This window comes from Catharus ustulatus, chromosome 15 (assembly GCF_009819885.2).
Source record: "Catharus ustulatus isolate bCatUst1 chromosome 15, bCatUst1.pri.v2, whole genome shotgun sequence".
Taxonomy (NCBI): domain Eukaryota; kingdom Metazoa; phylum Chordata; class Aves; order Passeriformes; family Turdidae; genus Catharus; species Catharus ustulatus.
Window position 1 is genome coordinate 15,559,024 of NC_046235.1, and position 19,462 is coordinate 15,578,485.

At 45.9% G+C, this 19,462-nt stretch overlaps 1 protein-coding gene across 1 annotated transcript; it reads right to left on the bottom strand.

The window, feature by feature from the left end:
• Nucleotides 1-13,356: 13,356 nt before the first annotated feature.
• LOC117003394 (serine protease inhibitor Kazal-type 6-like) lies at nucleotides 13,357-17,381 on the bottom strand. Its single transcript, XM_033073305.1, has 4 exons — nucleotides 17,324-17,381; nucleotides 15,247-15,278; nucleotides 14,193-14,305; nucleotides 13,357-13,438 (listed from the first exon to the last, which is right to left on the bottom strand). The coding sequence occupies exons 1-4, from the start codon at nucleotides 17,379-17,381 to the stop codon at nucleotides 13,393-13,395; spliced, it is 249 nt and encodes an 82-aa protein (XP_032929196.1). The 3' UTR covers nucleotides 13,357-13,392.
• Nucleotides 17,382-19,462: the final 2,081 nt, after the last annotated feature.

A 19,462-nucleotide genomic window follows, 5' to 3' on the forward strand; every position in this document is an offset into this window, starting at 1 on the left:
CAGGTCTTTGTGCAGGGCTCTGTGTGCCTTAGTGCCAACCCAAGCTGCCTTTGAAACGAGCAAACCAAAAACCTGATGCACAAAAGTGGTGGTTTAGGTGAATATGGAGGGTGAGGATCTGCAGTTTTGTCTCCTAGAGCTGATTTCTGATGGAGGAGCTGCCTGACCCCTGTACAGACAGCACAGGGAGAATCCCTGAGCTTACAGCAGTGATCCTTTCCTGGAAAAGCTGCAGCAGCAGAGATCATGGAATGTAGGACTGGTGTGTGTGCACTGGACTTCCTTTGGCTTTGAACAGTGGAAAGAAGTCAAGGCACTGCAATTAAATCACCTGTGGAGTTTGTGCTGCTGGGCAGAGAGAGAAAACCAAACCAAGGGAATGTACTTAAACATGTGCCTGTATTTTTTTTCTGAAGTTGGCCTACAAACAGAAGGTTACAGTGAATGAGCAATGCTCATTTCCTTTGCTTTACACAAAGAAATTTAAAAAAATTAATCTTGACATTAATTTTAATTAATATTAATATTCAGTGACATGGTGGTTTTGTCCCAGAATTTAAGAGTATTCACTGATCTGAAGGACGTGTGCACTCCCCTTTCAAATATTTTATAAACTGAGGTGGAACATGTGAGTGTGATCCCAGTGTGATGGTAACACAGAGCTGTTGCTTACAAGTTGTTATGTCTTTTATGACTAATATCATTTCCCTTACTGTATTTTCTATTTGAAGACTAGTCTTGCAGTTTGATTTAGTTATCTTCTAAAAATGCTGCTGGGATTTACTTGGCTGAGATTTTTAAAATCATGAAGCTGTGGGTAAGGCAAGCACAAGCCTGATGTTCAAATGACTGTAAGAATCAGGGATCACTGATGGGAGAGTGGATTAAAAATGGTGAAAGCAGCAGGAAGAAATCTGCATTTTGTTACCATGGTTGGTTGTGGAGGCAAGTGGCATCAGCAGGTTCAGAAAAGAGTTCAGCACCTTCACAGAAAAGTCCACAGAGAGAAGCTACCCCAGTAACTGCAAGGATAAATGGGTAGTTTTCTCCTTAACCCCACCAACAATATGATTATTGCTCATAAATGCAGAGGAAAACATCTGTGCTGATTTTTGTTTCTCCAATAGGAAAGGCAGTTTTGACCTACTTTATTTCCAAAATGTAGTTAAACCTGGAGGATAACTGTGGACAGCAAAGTTTAAAGGTTTATTCCCTGCTAACATTTACTTTCCTTTTAGATTATATTGAGGTGCCTGAGAAGTATTTGATTAAAGGCTTTCACTATCTCTATTAAAAGAAACACTATTAAAGTATAATTAAAGAGGGGGAGTGTTCAGCTTAATTACAGAGCTCATAATTTACTATTCTGCAGAACTCTGGAGAAGCATTAAATGAAGTCTGAACTATTCCAAATATTTTCATGTGTCAGAGACTGTCTCAGGCTCCCAGTACATGTCAAACATTTTGTATGTTGTTCTGTCTGATTATCCAGACCAGAAGAGACAGCCCATTTCAAAATGAAGTTATTTCAGTAAGCCCTGGATATCTGACAACTCCAATGCCTCACTGTGGAATGAATGCTCATCACTGGAGGTACATGGAGTGACAAGTGAAGCCAGGAACTGAACTGCAAATTCAGCCCCACAAATCCTGCTGCATGACTGTGAAATCCACAGCTAGTTGCCAATTTTTATTCCTGACTTGACATTCAACTGACAGCAAGTGGATGCCAACGGGTTTAAGACAATTTTCCACTCTGTCTGTTCAGGATGTATTTAAGACTGATGGGAGAAGTGCTGAGTACTTGCTCCCAATAAGACAAAGGTCATGTAAAAACGGTATTTCAGAGGGTAAAGAAAAGTGCGCAGTTTTCCTGATTCATTAAAGCTGGTTAAAACAAGAAATGCTGGATGAAGAGGCAGAATCCTTGGACATTTCACTGTCACCACAGCTGTTGTGGCAGGTACCAGTGGATATTAGCAGCTGCTGCCCACAGTGAAGGGTGCCTGATGAAGTGCTTTAGCTGAGGGGGATTCACACAGAAAAATTCAGTGAAAAGAAAATGGTGAGGAGAAGAATAACAGGAGTAGATGTTAAAAATACTGCTCTGTCCTGGAGAAGACAAGGGCCATCTTGCAGGCATTACAAGTTTCTTGTGTGAGCAATATTGGCAATATCTTGCTGCCAGGGAATGTTGCTTTGAATGGGCTCTGCACCACCAAGGACAAGGTTTAGATAACAGCAGCCCCAAGGGTTCAACAAGAACTGCCTCGTGATGGCAGGTGAACAGCTCTGGTTAGGCTCTCCTGAAAATGCTGAAAACCAGCTCTGAGGGCTCACAGTGCCAGGTTTGGCTCTCCTGGCTTTATCTGCTGCACCACATCACTTTAGACCTGTTTTTCCCAGCCCATCTCCATGATCCTTTAGATCACTGATAATCACACAAAGCCTCAACCTCTTAATGCATCAGCCCTTTTCTGATGGGGTTTGATAATAGAGAACTTCAAAATGAACTATTTATATACTGATGAGCTTTCTCATGCAGCCCTGAGCTTCATTATTTATGCTTATTTATTAAGTTTGCTCATCTCTGGAGATCCTTTGATGCTGCTTTGAGCACTTGGATGCTCATTTAGCCCTCAGGAGCCCGAGCCAAGCTTGGCCTGGGTCCTTGCCACACACAGTCACATACAATGCCATGCCATTAATTTCTGTGTCTCTCCTGGCAAATGGTTTCCCCACCAATTCATTTTCTGTTAAGAATGGGTACAAGTCAAAGAGAGCTTGTTCTCAAATTGCATAATGCTCAGAGCACTGTGCTGGGGTGCTGGGCACAGTAAAAAGTGCATCATTAACACCCCTTGAAAGTTTTTGTTGCATTTTTTTTTTTTTATTTTACTTCTTAAAACTGCCTAGTTGGAATTGCACACCCACTCTGCTCACACCCCACCATTTGTCAAGGTGTTCATACATCAGAAAAGAGGAGCTTTTATCATTTATCCCAGCAGGTTTGGCTGCAGCTCCTGCATGGAAGGGGACTGGGTGACCTGGAGCAGAGCCTGCACAGTCACTGCTGCTGAGAGATGTCCCCTCCTCCCCCTGCAACACCCCAGAAGTCTCTGACCTTGATGTTTGGAAAAACTAAGATTGCATCAGATTTTTAGTACTAAATTAGTAAAATTAATTAAAGCATTTTCTATTCAAGAGTGGGAACCTTTTCCTCACGATTTGTGCTGCTCTTGAGAGGAAAGCAAAACTCAGGACCAGGGCATCAAAAAAGTCATAGTTCACTATAAATTCCTGAGTCAATTCTCTCAACCTTCAGATCTGATTGGGCTTTTCATCTCCAGCCTGTTCCAGCTGCTGCAGGATCAAGCCCTGGATTTTGAGTTGGATCTGTCATGCTCCTTCTGGAGCACAGAGTGCAGGGCCAGACAGCTGGGCATGAATGATGGCTCACAGGCTGGTCAATAAACTTCTTTAAATTGTTTCACATTGGAGGAAAATGTTCACAGATGAATTAAAAAATGTGTGTCAGTGCTGAGCTCGTTCAACAGTTCTGCTTCTGAGCATGTTCTTATAGTAAAACTGGGGGTAAAAACCTTCCCAGCTTTGTTGTTTTCAATATTCCATGATTTTCCCCCCCACACTTCTTAAAAGTTTCTTGGTGTGGGTGTGTTGTATCTTTAAATCTCTGTTTCATTGGCCCAGTGGGCTCCTGCTCCATGGCAGGCACTGTGCTGTGCTGGGAATAACTCAGGGGCTGGAGGAGCTTTGTACATGATTGATCAGCTCCAAGCCAAGAACACCCAACTTCATCCCTCAGGTTAAAGTTTCAGGCTTTCCTCCCCCCCAGTTTGGGTCATACTCAAAAAACAAATGGTGACACAGCAATAATATTGTAAATTTAACAAATTCCAGTAAAACTTCCTAAGAATATTGTAAATTTAACAAATTCTAGTAAAGCTTCCTAAGACACCCTGGTTCCTAGGGCAAAATGAGGTGGTTCTAGAATTGTATTTTGCAAAACTTACTCTTGTTTATCCAGTTTTCTATATTCAGTTCACATTTCATGACATACAGGGGTGTGTGTGACAATTGTGAGCAGTGAAAGCTGCATCAGTTTGGTGGGGAAACATGAGCAGAATTTCAAGCAGACACTTAAACTGCAACTGATGCACTTCTGGGTCCCTCTGCTGTCCTAATGATGGATATTTCTTGAATCAGGACCAAAATGAGCACATTTTTGGAAAAGTTAAGTGCATTAAACTGCCTCAGAGATGAAAATGATAAAGTGATGGGGGATTTTTTTTTAATTTGATTAATCCCTTACAGATGTGACTAGACAGAACAGGTATGCTGCAAAATCTTTGTTATAACAAATGGTACTAAATTAAAATCAAAATTATTTGTGTCTTACACTTGAAGGAAATTCTGAGCTTCAGATACAGAGGGTTTGTAATTACACCTAGGCAATCTGCATTCCCACAAATAGTAAATTAGTTGAGATAAACACATTCAGAAGCTGTTAAGCTTCTTTGGTTTGGATTTAGTGAGTAGCTGCCTCTGAAAGAAAACGGCAAATAATTGAAATTTCTGACTTCTTTAAACAGAATTGAAAAATTGTGTTTTGTGTGTGCATTTCCACTTTAAAAAAATTTAGGTAGATATAGTTCAGCAACTAGTAAATCACATAACATTCAGTTTTATGGAGTTGAGATGACAGCATTGTCACTGATGAGTTTACAGCTTGTCCTTCACTCAGCCCAGCAGCCCTGACCACGTTTATGACAGTTTGCCTGGTTTTAGACTGAGAGATGCTACAAAACAGGTGTCTATTTAAACTTAGACCACTGATGCAGAGATGTTCATTGCCCTGTGATGCTTGGAAAGGTGTGTTGGGAGCCCCACAGCTCCCTGCTGGTCCAGGAGCCTCAGCTGGGTGCTGGGATCAGGGATAAGGGTGAATTAGGGAGAAATGCCTGCAGCATCTCTGCTGGCCCTGCAGTTAACCCAGCACCTCACACTAAGAGGTTATGGGCAGCCAGCAAGATGAAAACCCCAAAATGAGCACTAAATCTTGAGAGATTAACATATAAAACCCCTTAATGGAAATGTAGGCACCACAGATAATTACAGATCCCCTGACTCAGTCAAGCACAGGGCACAGTTCCAGAAAGTGGGGAAGGAAAGTAAGTCACAGTGTGTTCTCCAGAGAAACTTGAATCAAGCCAAGAGCAGTAACTACACTTGCTAAGTTGTCAGACTATTCAGGCAGCAAGGAGGGCAGATGGAGACTCAAGGGCAGAGTTTCCAGCACTGGTCCATCTTTCACATGAGCCAGATGAATTTTACACCCTCTCCTGCATTGCCTTTCCAGAAGGGTGAGCAGAAGCCTCAGGACAGCAATGGGACAAGCCCTGTTCTAAAGTCTGGAAGGAAACCAGACAGGAGCTTTTCAGCTCAAGCTGCTGCCAGAACCAATTAGGAGGTGACAGCTGGATGGCAGCAGCTTTACAGGGGCAGGAGACAGCCCAGAGTGACCTGATGTCACCTGGCAGGGACAGCAGGGGCAGGGTGCTCCAAACCCTCTCCAGCCCTGCCAGGACCTAGCATGAGGTGTGCTCACCCCAAACATTCCCTCAGCCCCTGGCTCAGTGCTCCCCTATTCCTAAATCACAATGGAACGTGGGTACAAGAGGATTTTCTCAAGACAGCAACAGATGTGCCCCAAAAGCAGCAGGGCAAGGCTGGAGGGGAATCTGCAGGTGCTCCACAGCCACACTCCTGTCCCACAGCACAGCCCTGGGCACCCAGCTCCCACTGCCACATCTCTGCTTCCATCCCCACTCCTGCTGTCAGGGACCTCCAATTGCTGGGGAAAAGCTACAGAACCACTCAGGCTGATCTTAAGGAAAGTTTTTGCTCATTTTGATTCTCAGGCTCAGTGCTGAGTGCACTCACCTTGGCCAACCCACAACACAGAGAATCCAAGAATCCCCTTTGGGGTCAGCAGTGCCCCTGAGGGTATAAAGAACCTCCCACTGCCCCAAGAGCCCAGTTTTCCTTCCTGCTGGCACAGCTTTACCATGAGGCTGCTCCTTTACCCCAGACATCCTCCCATGACCCCACAGCAGTCCCTGAACTGCACATTCTCTCATTTTAAACACGAATCTCACAGGAAAAGCGTGGCTCTCATATTTCATCACCTTGCCAGCACCCACAAAGCAATAAAGCCATGGCACAGCTGGGAAGCTCAAGTGCTTTTCTCTTCAATTTTCACAAAGCCAAGCACTGTCCATTTGCTGAGGGCAGGGTTAAGGCTCATCCCTAAATCACACCTCATCCTCCCTCCTGTCCCAACAGCACAGAGCAGCTTTTGAGGGGAGGGGAGGTTTGATGGTCAAAGCTGAGTGTGGAGGAGAAGAGCCCTGTGAAAGCAGAAATTAGGGTTAAAACAGCACAAATCAGAGCTTGGCAAGAAGAATCACTGTCTAAATATCTGACATCTGCCAGACTCCAGGAGCTACCAGAGCAACATTTGCAGGACGTGTCCCAGAGCTGATCAGAATTGCAAACAAAACAGAGCCTGGGGTTTAATCCACTGGAGTTGTTTGTCCTCTCCCATACAACAGCATGCTGATTTTGCAAACAGGTTTTCTTTTCTGCCACCAAGTTTTCTCAGCCTACTTCTTGAGTCATGTTTGACCTCAAATTAGTGTATATAAGTGTATATACAAATACATATCTATTTCAGCAAGTAGAAGTTAGGTTTCACCACTGCCCAGGAGCTGAGCTGGGGCTTTATAAAAGGAGGGAAAAAACAAAAACAAAAAACACCCAAAACAACAACAAAACCCCCCCAAAACAACACAAAATAAATGAACAAACAAAAAAACAATAAAAAACGCCAAACAAAATCCCCCAAAACAAAACAAAATTAAAAACAGAAACAAAAAAAAACCCAAACAAAAAAGCAAAACAGAACAAAGAACAAACAAAAAAACCACCAACAACAACAACCAAAAAAACCCACGAAAAACCAACCCAACATTTCACGGATCTCAGCCTGTGCCAGAACTGCACAGAAGAGACACGATAAAGGGATAAAGGCACCCAGTCTGTGGCAGCATCCAGTGTCCATTGGCAGTACTGCAGCCTGCCCACGCCAGCCTGGACCATTCCAAGGGATCAGCAGGACCTGGAGATGCCACCGGGACAGGACAGCAAAGAGCAGCACACCCTGAGCAGCTGATGGTCCCTGGGACCCTGCTGGGGTGCAGGGGTCACACAGATGCTGTCCCACAGCTGCTGGATCCAGGAGCAGGCACTCCTGTGTCTCTCTTCTCAGGGGGGAAATCCTCCACAGAGGCAGAGCCCAAGGCTCAGGTGAGTTCAGTGAGAAGTGCAGCAAAGGTGCCATGCTCAGAGTCCCAGCACTAAATCTCTGTGCTTGCACCTGGCACAGTAACCAAAATCATTCCCCAAATCACAAAGTACAAAGCCCAGCTCACCCCAGCTGCATTTTTCTGTCCCCAAACTTCTTCCTGCAGCGTGTGCAGCAGAGGTGATCCACGCCCTGTGGGAAGAGAAGGGACTGAGCACTCCCAAACCAAGAAACTTTTACCCCTGTGCCCTTTGCCTGAGCTTTATGGGAGGTGATGGATCCTGCCCGAGCAGAGCCTTAGCACCACTAAAATTGCATTTTGCTCATTTTTGAGGGGCTGACCTTGTCCCAAAGGTGGCACAAATGGAGGATTTTGGGTTCCTGTGCAGCAGGAGCAGAGCCCGTGGTCACCAGAGGGAGCCCAATGCCCGGGAACGGCGCATCCCGGGGACAGGGAACTCCTGGAAGAGATTTGCTTTTATCTTCTGCCTCCCCTCAGGGTCAGGATTGAATGCTCAATGCGCAGATTTCTTGTTCAGACTTGGCCGTTTATTAAATAAATTTATTAAAGTACAGGGAGCTCTTCAGCACTTCTAGCTATCAAGCCAAAAGTGAGAAAATGCAGGTGAATTTAGCTGGTTACAAAGTCTTTTAAAGGCTAACTATGCCATTAAGAGCTAACATCTCTCTTATTTATACTTTTGACCCAATGACCAAACACCTGTGACCTGCACTGCAGTACTTTCTATCCAACCAAAAATTACCACCTGAAATCATGAAGAAGGAAGAAGACAGAGACAAAATCCAAAAACCTCCATCTTGTCCCATACCCATTGTTATATTCTAAAACCCCAAATTCCAAGCCCTTCACCATGTGAAATCACACACTTCTATTTAACTACACACCAGTGATTTTAACTCCATCACTCAAATTTTGAGCCCTCTCAAGGCCCCAAGCCCAAAGCAGTGTTCTCCTGGGGGTCAGTGTCAGAAATCACAGAAAGCTCAGAACTCCCAGGCTCCAGGGTTCCAACAGGGAAGGGCACAGGTGACCTTCTGCAGCTCTCCTGGCTCCTTTCTAATGGATCATCACCACAATCTGACAGAATCAGAGCCCCCTCTGGCCTGGTGGGACTGTGCATCAGGATTTAGGGCACAGAAACAGAGGATGTGTTTCCATCAGCTCCCAGGCAGTGCTGGCTTTAGCACAGGTGACTCCCCAAAATCACCCTGCCAAAGAAAGGCACAACATTCCTTGGCAAGGCCAGAAGTGTCAGAGCCAGGCCATGACAACAACATTTCTGTTCACTCACAATTAACTGAGCAATTTTAGCTTCAAAGGGTGAAGGGCATCCCTGTGCCCCAGCAGAAGCTCAGTTTTGACCTTATCCTTCAGCTCCTGATGGAAGCTCTGCCAAAGCCCTGCTGTCTCCAGAATCCTGAGGAACTGCCCTTTTTCTTGAAGTCCTTGTCCCTCATTGTCCCATGAGTGACAAAGCCAAAGAGATGCCTTGAAGCATCACCTCATTTGGAGGTTTGAGACAAGCAGCTCTTCCTGTGATGCCAGCTTTTCTGTAGGGGGAAATCTTATTCCTCCCCCATTCTTACTTTCTCTGTTGGGGCAATCCTTGTCTTCCACATTTTCTAAGCCTTCCCCAGTGTTTTCAGAGCTGCCTTATAGGACACCTGCACCCCACACAATTACTGCAGATGCTCCTGTGAGAAGCTCCTAAACTACACTGTTTATTTCAGGGGAAAAAACACAAACAGCCCACCCACAAAGGCAAGCAACAAACCCACAAAACTCCCACCAACTCCCAAAAAACAAACACCAACAGTCACACCGCTAAACAAACTCCTCACCTTCTCTTTGCTTTGTAGTCCATGAAAGCTAACAAATCCCTCCCCTGGGCTCCTGTTTAGGCCCTTGAGCTGTGATTGGGATGGAGGGAGCTGTTGGCTGATTCCCAACATCTGGCAGCCCTTTCACCCTGGGGCACTCTCAGCTGTTCTCTAATCCATAAGGAACCAAACACACTCTGACATTCTCCCTGCAAATGTCACCATCCACATCTTTTCAGTGCCCTGAAACCCTCCTGCAGCTCTCCACCTGAGCAATCCTTCTCCCAGCCCCATGGCTCAGAATCCCCTCCACTATTCAGCTTTGGGTCCTGCCCCCAAAATTAGAAAGGCATTGGAAAATTGAAGTGGAAAACCACCAAGAGTGTTGGGGCTGGAGCACTTATTGGTAAAGGGAAACAGAGGGAGCCTGATGAGAAAAAGATTCCAGGGGATATAAAAGCAATGACCAGTAAAAAAGGTTCCTGAGCAGGATTCAGACTCCTCATGGTGGTACCTGGTTTGGAGATGAGACAGCTGAAAGAAAAGATGCTGAAATTGGATACACAAGGAAAAAATTCTCTCCCATAGTGACAGCCAAAGGGGATTGCCCACTTTTGTGGGCTCTCAGTGCTAAATTGGGTAAAGCCCTGAGAAACCTGGTAAGATCTCAGCACTAACCCTGCCATGAGCAGGAGGTTGGACCAAAGTCCCTTCCCAGCTGATCCAGCCTGCTTCTCTTTGGGAAAAGAGGGTGAACTGGAATGATAACCAAGTCTGGAGCTTCCTCCCCAGCCTGGCTGTGGGAGCCCTGCAGTCAGTACCACCACCCTGGGATCATCCATCCCATGGCAGCTTGAAAAGCCTTGTCAAACACTGTGAGTGTCAAGGGAAAAAAGTAGGACAAAGGATTCAAGTGAGTTGTGACAGTGACACGTGCCTGAGCTGGGGGAGGAGGAGGAAGCAGTTGAGCTCACAATTAAATGGGCCAAGAGCCTGGACACAATAAAGGATCAGCTGCATCACCAGCAGTGAAGCTGTGAGAGGGAAACAACCTCCTTCCCTTTGCCATGGGCATGGTCACTGCAGGGTGCTCAGCTCTGAGCAGTGGCTCCCTCGCAGTGAGACCATGCACAGATTTCATTCTGATTGTATTTTAACTGGTGAGGGGACTGTAATTTAACTGGTGAGGTGTGGGGAGAGCCTGGCCCTCATTCCACTGCAAGGGGAGGCTCCCACCCCAGCCTCTGCCCTTCCTCCCAGGGAGACAGAGAGCTGTGAAGATGCTCCTGTTACCTAAGAGAGATCTCAAATGTATCATGACTCACTCACCTTCCAAAGCTGTCAAAAAAAACCCAAAAAAAACAACTCAACAAAACAACCCAAACCCAACACAACTTAAAAGGTGTAGGAAGAAAACCAAGGAAAAAACAGTGGCTGAAGTTTTGATTTCCACCCTGGCACAGGTGGAGGAGATGGTAGTTGGATCTATGAGGTATGAAGATGTTTTATTTGATAGTTTCTCTGAAAAAACAAAGTACATGATGGTAATTAAACAGGAAACTTCTGCAATTTCTTTCCTTGTCGTTGTGATCTGTCCTTGTTATCTCAGCCTCCAGATTTAAAAGGATTAGATATGGCAATATGCTGTGAGAATTTTGGAGTCACTGAGGGCCATCTTAGGCTAAAAGATGCCCCATTTCCCTTCTCTCATTAAAATGTCATTTTCCATCTTTAAAATGGGGTCTTTTTGTTCCTGTCATCTGAACACTGTGCTGGTCCAGCACCACACAGTGTAACAGGATCATCACAGGATAACTGCAGTGGAAGTTGTGGAGGTTATCCTGCTCCAGGCTGGAGGATTCATAAGGAAGGGCACTTCCCCAATGTGTTCCTCATGACCATTTGTGCCTCTTGCTCCCCTCAGTCCTGCCCATGCTCTGGATGTCCTGCTGAGTTTAGTACCATAACATCTGAATTGAAAACCAAACCAGAGCCAGGCTGCACAACTGGGCCACAGGGAGGGTTGGTCTGCTTCAAAGGAGAGGTGGCAGATTTTGCAAGAATCCACAAGGCTGGGATGGGAAAAGCATCAGGATCAAAGGCAGCTGGTCTGAGAGAAGCTCCAAAGCAGCTCCAACACAAAGCTTTGCCTGTGCAGCTCAACCACTGGCTGGCTGCCTGGGAAGTTACCAAATGACAAAGGATTTGCCAGAATTGGGTTATGTGGATTACCAGGGGAGAAGCTGGTATTAGGTGTGCTGAGGCCTCTCTTCTTAGGCATTGTGCCCCAGTTGAGTTCAAAGCTGGGATTGTGGCATGAGAGGCAAACGCTCAAGTTCTGTCCAAACAAGGTCCAGAGGTTTAGGTGCTCAGCATTTACGTGCTTGCAAAAGATGTTGACCCCTGAGGCTCATGATAAATCTAAAGCTCCCTTTGAAAGTTAAGTGTTTAACATGAAGGAGCTGCTGTCCCATTGATCTACTGCCAATGTTTTAACAAGAGGATGCCACAAGTATTTCCCTGTGAGAGTTCTGCACAGTGAAAGAGGACAGACTGTAAAATCACTTTTCTTGTGTTTGCACAAAGAGGGATTTGTCAGCCAGAGTGAAGAAGAGAGAGGGCAGCAGTGTGAAAAGTGAAGAAAGGAATGAAGTTTATGTGTATTAAAAATTGTAAATAAATGCAAACATGTGCCTAGAAAATTAAGGTCTGCATATGATTCAGAGAAAATTTATCCTGGAGAAGGGGAGAGTAGGCCCACAGCTCTTCTGCTCCAGGGAATATTTTTTTTTTAAATTATTGACAATTTATACAATCTGGCACTCTTCTAAATATAATTTTATTAGCATGAGAAGCCACTTGGCAGCAGGAAAGCAATGCTGGTGAGTTCACAGTTTTCAAGACAAAGCGTTCCCTAAGAGAAAAGAAGGAAAAAGAACTGATTTGGGAAGAAGAGCCCGGCAGCTTCTGCCTAAACCAGCCTCCACCTGCCATCTTCTGGGTGCAGGCTTAAATGGAGCAATATTCCCTACCCTCAGCTTGCTTGTCTGTGCTTTCCAAAGGAGATGAGGCATCTGCAGTCACGCTGCTCATCAGCTCTCCCGTCACCCTCCCACAATAACCCCGAGAGGGAAGAGCAGGGCTATGGAGGCTGGCAAGGGAACAAGGCTGCTGCTGTCACCCACCCCCTGGCATGGGCAGAGCTGGGCAGGAGCCCACGAGCAGGAGCAGCTTTTGGCTGTGCCAATTTGCCAGGCAGGATGGGACAGAGGAGCTGTGGCTGGCAGAGCAGGAGGACACAGCCCAGGGAATCGCTTTTGTTCCTGGGAGGAGGAGAGTGATGCAACAGCAGAGCAGAGCAAAGGCACACATCAGGTTCCAGCATGGCTGGATCAATGTGGGAACACAAAACATCCCTCTGGATACCATGGATGGTTTGAGAGACCCAGGCAGGGGCTCAGGAGCCTTGGCACAGTGCCCTGAACCCCATGCCTTTGATTTCTCTCCCTGGGAAAAACTACCACACTTACATGAAGAGTTACAAGTCACAAAAAATAAGCAGAGTGTAAGTTAGATTATTATAAGGTGAAAAAGTAGGTTTTTGAGATTGTTTCTAATAAGGCTCTGGGGTCAAGATGGAGGAATTTGGGCATGTTCTGTCCTTCTTTCTCCTTCTTCTTGGGATCCATCTTTTAGGTGATGTTGGCACTTTTATATTGGTTTAGAGCAGAACCAGACTGTACAATATAAGTGATAGGTATTGGGAGATAATTGTAAATAATGTTTATGTAGTTTATAGTATAAAAAGATAATCCCACCTCAGGGGTGGGCAGTGCCTGGGGCTGAGCTGCTGAACGGACCTGGGCTGGTCAGGGAAAGAACTTTCAGATTAGATAAAATAAACAACTCTGGGAACAACAGAAGAGTCTCCTGACTCTTTCTCCAGTGCTCAGGCCGGAACACAGAGACTCTAAAACACACACAGGTGGTCAGCTCAGGTTCCAGAGACACCACCAGCCACAGATCAAAGCTTTTTTCTGGGTCTTATGGAAAAAAGAATCCAGCCAAGGAGTCGTGCTGAGTTTTATTTTATTGAGCAGAGGGAGGACAGGCTGCTCCCGTGTGCGCTGCGACTCAGCTCCTGCTGCTCGGCCACGGAGGACTCAGCATTTCCCCAGGTGCTTCAATCTTATTTTCCCTCCACTTCTCCTGTAAAAGGAGGGAGAGAGACTTAGACCAAGCAGCAAATGACACACACAGCAGTGTGGGACAGAGCTCATCCATCCCAGCAGGCCTGACTCGTGCCAGGGTATGTCCCTGGTACCTCACGAGGAACACCCAGACATTTTCTCCTCTCCTCATCCTTCTCTCATTTGCCCTAGGATAAGGCAGCCTTGGCTGCACACTAAATTTAAGGATTGCTAATGCAAAAACATTTTGCAAGCACATTCCATCCATCAGGGATGGCTCCTATTGCATCTCCTTTAAAAGGTGACAGAGCTCAGGAGAAGGAGAGACATCCTGTTCTTCCTCTGAGATCTTGTGTCTAGTTCCACAAAGTTCATTCAGACTTTTCAGGAATAACTTGGCATGGCTCAGCTCCCACATTCCTCCAGGCACTTCTCAGTACCTAGGAGTGTGGGCAGTGAGAGCTGCAGCCTGTGGCACATAGTGGGAATTGTGCATCAATTTAGTGCTTGCTGAAGGTACAGGCAGGATGCATTTGCTTCCCAGGCCCTGTGCTGCCTCTCAGCATGGCAACCAGCAGCCTGCAACGCCCAGAAATGAATTAAAATTAACTCGTAGTCACACAGCTCTGCTCCAAGGAGGAAACATTCCGCTTGGCAGGGCTCAGAGGCTGGTCCATACAGGAGGAGCAGCCTGGATACAGGGCTTCCCCACCATGAAGGATCCATGGAAATGAAGGCAAAGGCAGCTGTTTCAGCCCCCCAGCGTCACTTACAGCACTGCCTTGCAGAAGGCACACTTGTTCCCATAGGTGACGCCGTCCGTGCCGCAGTGAGGGTTGGACTCCCTCGTGCAGTACACGCTTCTGTTTATGAACTCTCTACAAATCTGCACAAGGAATAATAAAATAAAAAAACAAAATCCCTTTCTGGACCCCCAAACTCTTTGTTTCACTTTCCAAATTGGACCCAAGGTTATTAATGTAGTGCTTTTTCTGACAAGTGCTGACACTGCCTATTTTGTGACAGAAAAATCTCTCTTGGAAATGAGCAGAAGCGGCGCTTCAGGAGAATTTTGGCTCCATGATTGAGGAGGGAAATTGTAGTCACCTGGGAGAAGTCTTGATCTCCCAACAACAGGAGCAGATTAGCCTAGGCATGCAGGAGAGGAGTCAGCACTGATGCTCTGTCAGGCACTTGGAGCTGAGCTACCTCCCTGCTGCATGACTTCAGCTGTCTTGCGAAACCCCGCGCTCAGTTTGGTGCTTGCTGAGCTCCTGCTTTCCCAGGGGAAGGAGGGGAAAACCATCGGAAAATTCCCCGGGGAATTAAAAAATATGCCCAGGAACTGTACAGGTATTTTGTCTCTCTACAAATCCTAGGGATTAACTAAATTTGAGGGAAGAGAACACTCAATAATCCATTTGCTTTTGAGAAGATTGGATAGTGAAGGCAAGTCAAAAGTGGTGCAGCACATAAACATTTGCTAAATCAACCATTTATTTCCCTGCTCTACCTGCTAACGTGGCCACACAACATCCCCAAGGTAGCAGTGAAATGTGAAATTCCCCAGCACTGGGAATCCTTGGAATGACCCACCTGCTCCCAGCAGACATTAAAAACTGTTTACCCAGCACCAAGATTTTGTTATAAAACATTCCTCCAAGGGGAAACGCCATGACTGGATGTGGCACTCAGTGCTATGTTTTAGTTGACAAAGTGATGATCAGTCAAAGGTTGGGTTCGATGATCTTGGAGGTCTTTTCCAACAGTAATGATTCCAGGGTTCTATTAAATGCAGATTCAGCAAGCAGAAACAGCAGCACTAACCTCTTCAATCTCTTGACCTGCTACATCTGGAACTAAAAGAAAAAAGAAAAAAAAAAGCAAATAAAAACCAGACAGATTTTACACGTCAGCACTGCTTTCTGATAAAGTCTGAGCTACATTTGCAAACATTTTATGCAAACTACAGTGAAACACACTCCAGGTTTTTCCTACTCCGTCATCCCTCACAGGGGAAGAGGGGGCAGGAAATACATTATCTGAAATGCTTTTCAGTATTTTCCTGTTTTGAAAAATGAGACTAAAATACCATGCAATCATTCATTCAGCTGCTAACTACACCTCAGCCACACAACCCAATCTCCTGGAAGGCAGCCACTCCCGGGGAATATCGGATGTGGAACTGTGCTCCCAGAGATTTCAAAGATTTTAAACCCACGTTGGCTTCGAGGCTCCTGCACCTCTGGGCAGTGCAAGTGGCTGGTGCTGCTGTCAGGAGGGGACCAAGGAGAAGGAGATCCTGTGGTTGGGTTCAAGCCATGCTCAGCACAGCCCAGACACCCTCCCAGGTGAGATACAGAGAGACGTCACGGGGTGACAGAGAGCAGAACAGGCAGCACCGGTCAGAACCAGCACAAAAATCCCCTCTGCAACCACAATCAGTCCATGCTCTTGATGTTTCTTCCTGACAAAGCCAGCAGGCAGGCGTGTAGGTTGAGTCAGAGCTGTGAAACGGGACGACCCTGTCGTGTCTCAAAGCGGGGAGCCTGACACTCCAGGGTGGGTTGAATGCAGCTCTGAGGATCTGGGTCACAGCAGAGTGGGACAAACACCCAGAATTTGGTGAGGCTGTGCCTGCTGCTCACAGGGGCACTGCCAGCTCTGCTGGTGCTCAGCTGGCTCTGGGCAGCAGGTGGAAAGATCCTGTCCTACACTCATCCCTCCCCAGTGGAAATCCCACCCAGCCCTCAGTCAGGTCCACCCTCATCCATCAACCCCTCCTACTTCTTTTGCTATTTCTGTTGTCCTTTGGTGTTTTTTCCTGGTGCTGGCACGTTTACCCTGTCCTTGGTTTTGGCTGGGCTGCCTTAATGTTGAAGGCACTGCTGTGGCTATCTGCAGATTATTTACAAAACAGCTCATTAAATAGTTTTTATAAATATTACATGCAACTACAGAAGAATTTGGGATGATGCCTCTTGACATCTGTTTATTTTTCAGGAGATCACAGAGTTTGCTGCTATTTTGCCTGGCCTTGGAAGGAAGAATCAGCCTTCTGATGGAACCCAGTCCCAATTAAGACTCAATTAGAGACAGATGAATATTTCATAATGAATAATATGTACGAAGCAATTCACCTCTTCTCCATGCACAGTGTGCCATTTTCTCAAGTGACTTCTTTATTCAAATTATTCACAGAAAAACAAGTATAAATAACTCTTGTTCCACATATTCTTCAATAACTGTTTCCACACACCTTGCAGAGCTGGGTCAGCTGGACTCAAGCAAGTGATAACATTGACATGATCTATATATTCAAAAATCATCACTCAGCTTCCCCACATCATCACAGAGATGTGTAAATCTCCAGATAAATAGTTGCTGGATCCTTTTAATTTGCCCTCTTTGTTCTGACTCCTTGAGGACATTTGAATTTAATTTTCAAGCTTTTCTCTGCAACATCAACGAAAGCTGAAACTTTCATCTAATTACGTCTCCACATCTCCAAGGAAAACACCAAATACCAGGATGCTTAGGATCAAAACATGAGCAGATGACCTGGAGGTGAGCGAGTTTCTTCTCTAACTGGTTCAGCAAAACTCTCCAGTGAACATTTGCACCAAAAATTCATAATTACATTCTGCTTTGGTATATTTGCTGAAGAAATGCTCAGAATTTTCTCGCTCTGTCTCCCAGTGACACCTCCAGTACATTATCCACTGCAGAGGCACAAGAGAAGTGGAAATATGTCACATGAGTGAGCAAGTCCTGCAGATATTTTCTACTTGCTCAGCTTTATCTTCAAGCCTGTCAGCCGGTGATCAAGACTCTCCAGAATTTGTTGTCAGGAGAGGTTTTGGTGTTTGTTTTTCTTTTTTAGGCTAGGGAAAAGATCACTTACCCAAGAAGAAAGAGAGCAGCAGCAGGCTGAGAAGCACTAAGGCGCCTGTAGCCCTCATGCTGCAGGCAGCTCTTTAGTCCAAGGTCAGAGCAGGAGGTGTTGTCTCAGTCCCAGAGCCCACAGTGTGCACACAGAGCTGCCTTTCTGTGTATTTATGTGCCTGACCATAGCTGTCCTCATTTCCCCACCTTAATTGTGAGAACTTCTCCACTTGGTTTCTGAGGCCATCATTGGTCCTGGCCGGTTTATGGTGCTTTAAGGAATGCTGCCCTGTCCACATCAAACCTAGAAAGGGATAATTACATGAGTGATAGACGTGCTTGTAACATAATTATTTTTTTTTTTCCAAATAGTCACAGGATTCTCACAAGGGTGAATTTTCAAAGCGGTGATTCATCAGGGAAGATGGTAATTTTCATTCTCTGGGCCCTCTCTGAGTGCCAGCACCGAGGCTCTGAGTGTGGCGTGATGACACTCACTAGACGTTACGAAATAAATCACAGCATGAGAATGTGTTGTCTGTGAAACCAATTATACGTTGTTCCCTGGCTATTTTTGAGGATGGTTCTAAATTTGTGGAGTTGGGGTGGAGAAGCTCTGGGCTGTGACATGCTCTCCTCGCTGTGTGCACAGTCCCAGATAGGACTGCTGACTCTCCTCCCTGAACTATTTAAACTCTAGCTGTCAATGTTTTTCCAGTTTTTCACATTTCACAAACATATGCTAGGGCTCTGCTCCCACTGCAAGTGGCAGTGATGGGAATTTGATGGGGAATTGGCAGATCCAAGCTCTATTTCCAGCTGAGGCTGTGCAAGGATTTGTGTTCAGGCTCACCATTCTCCAAACACCTCTACAGATAAGAATAAACCTAAATGTTAGTATATTTTCCTAAGGAGAAAAGGCTTTGGAGAGGAATGTGTGTAGATATATCTGGATTTTAGTTCCCCCAGTGAATTTTGAATACACAACTAGCTGCAAATTTTACACAGGAGTGGAAAAAAAAATTAAAAATAAAGATCACATTTTTATACATTCTTCTAGCAGCAGAGGAAAGATGCTACCAGCATCCCCAGCCAGCAAGAGAGTTTCTGCTATGGGTGCCTTACATCTGGGGAAGCATTTCACTTTGCAGCTTGCCAGACATCTTAAAATCCACACAGTGGCAGAGAAACTGTGAGTGACAGGCGAATCCTCAGCTGTCTATTAAGGGTGATCTCACGCCGCAGCCTCTGGTGTAATTTAGTTATCAAACCCGTCAGCCGCAGCGCCGTTCCCAGCCACGCTCAGTTCTGCCACTCACAGCACTCCTTGTTTGCCTTTTCTGCCTTCAGACGTCACCACAGCCTCGATGCCTCAGTCCCTTATCTGCCCAAATAATGTTTTGGTTGCTGCAGCACAACTGGGCTGGCTCCAGCCTCAGCAAATGCATGGCAGGGACCAATCCCTGCTGGGCTGAGCAGAGGAAAAGGTGACATGAGCAGCCAGATCATTGCTGCTATGGCCCATTGCCACTTCTTTGTGACAGCTGAACAGTGGGTTTGGTGGCAGAGGTGGGGGAATTTCATCCCTCTGAAGAGAAGAAAGGCAGCTGGACTTTGTTGTGCAGCCTAAGGGGAGGCTGGGCAGAGTCCTGCTGGTGGCAAACTGAGTCCTAACCTGTACTGGCCACTTTTTAGACTTAAATGCTACAAACCTTTCCATCTCCTGAAGTCCTTGCTAGAGGCTTATGAGGCAGCTGGGACACAGCCATGTATTCACCATTTGTCCCCCATTTTGCTGCAGGTGAGCAGCTTTTCTTTGGGCTTTTCCAAAGCAGGTATCTGACTTCCTCAGGCACAAAGCACCTCTGAAGAGGAGCTCACCATAAGACCTTGCCATTGAAGACAATTTCCTGCTATGGCCAGAACTCCACTACTCTGTGGCCAGTATGTAAACCTCTTGTCCAGCAAGGAGTTGTAGCTAAACACATCCACTGGCTACTTTTATAGTTCCTTAACTATTTTCTCAGACACAAAAGCAGGTAACTAGTGAGGGCTCTCATGACTCTCCATTTTGTGTTTTCTTAGGTGCAGGCACAAAGGTATAATGTGATTCACATTGCCTGTAGTAACACCAAAAAAAACCCTGAAAATAAGAATT

Bases quoted from the DNA above. Each gene is read 5' to 3' on its own strand.
- LOC117003394 (XM_033073305.1), bottom strand. From the start codon at position 17,381: ATGAGGGCTACAGGCGCCTTAGTGCTTCTCAGCCTGCTGCTGCTCTCT. The intron at 15,279-17,323 runs GTAAGTGATCTT...TTTTTCTTTTAG, and splicing joins GCTGCTCTCTTTCTTCTTGG to TTCCAGATGTAGCAGGTCAA. The intron at 14,306-15,246 runs GTTAGTGCTGCT...TTCCTTGTGCAG, and splicing joins CAGGTCAAGAGATTGAAGAG to ATTTGTAGAGAGTTCATAAA.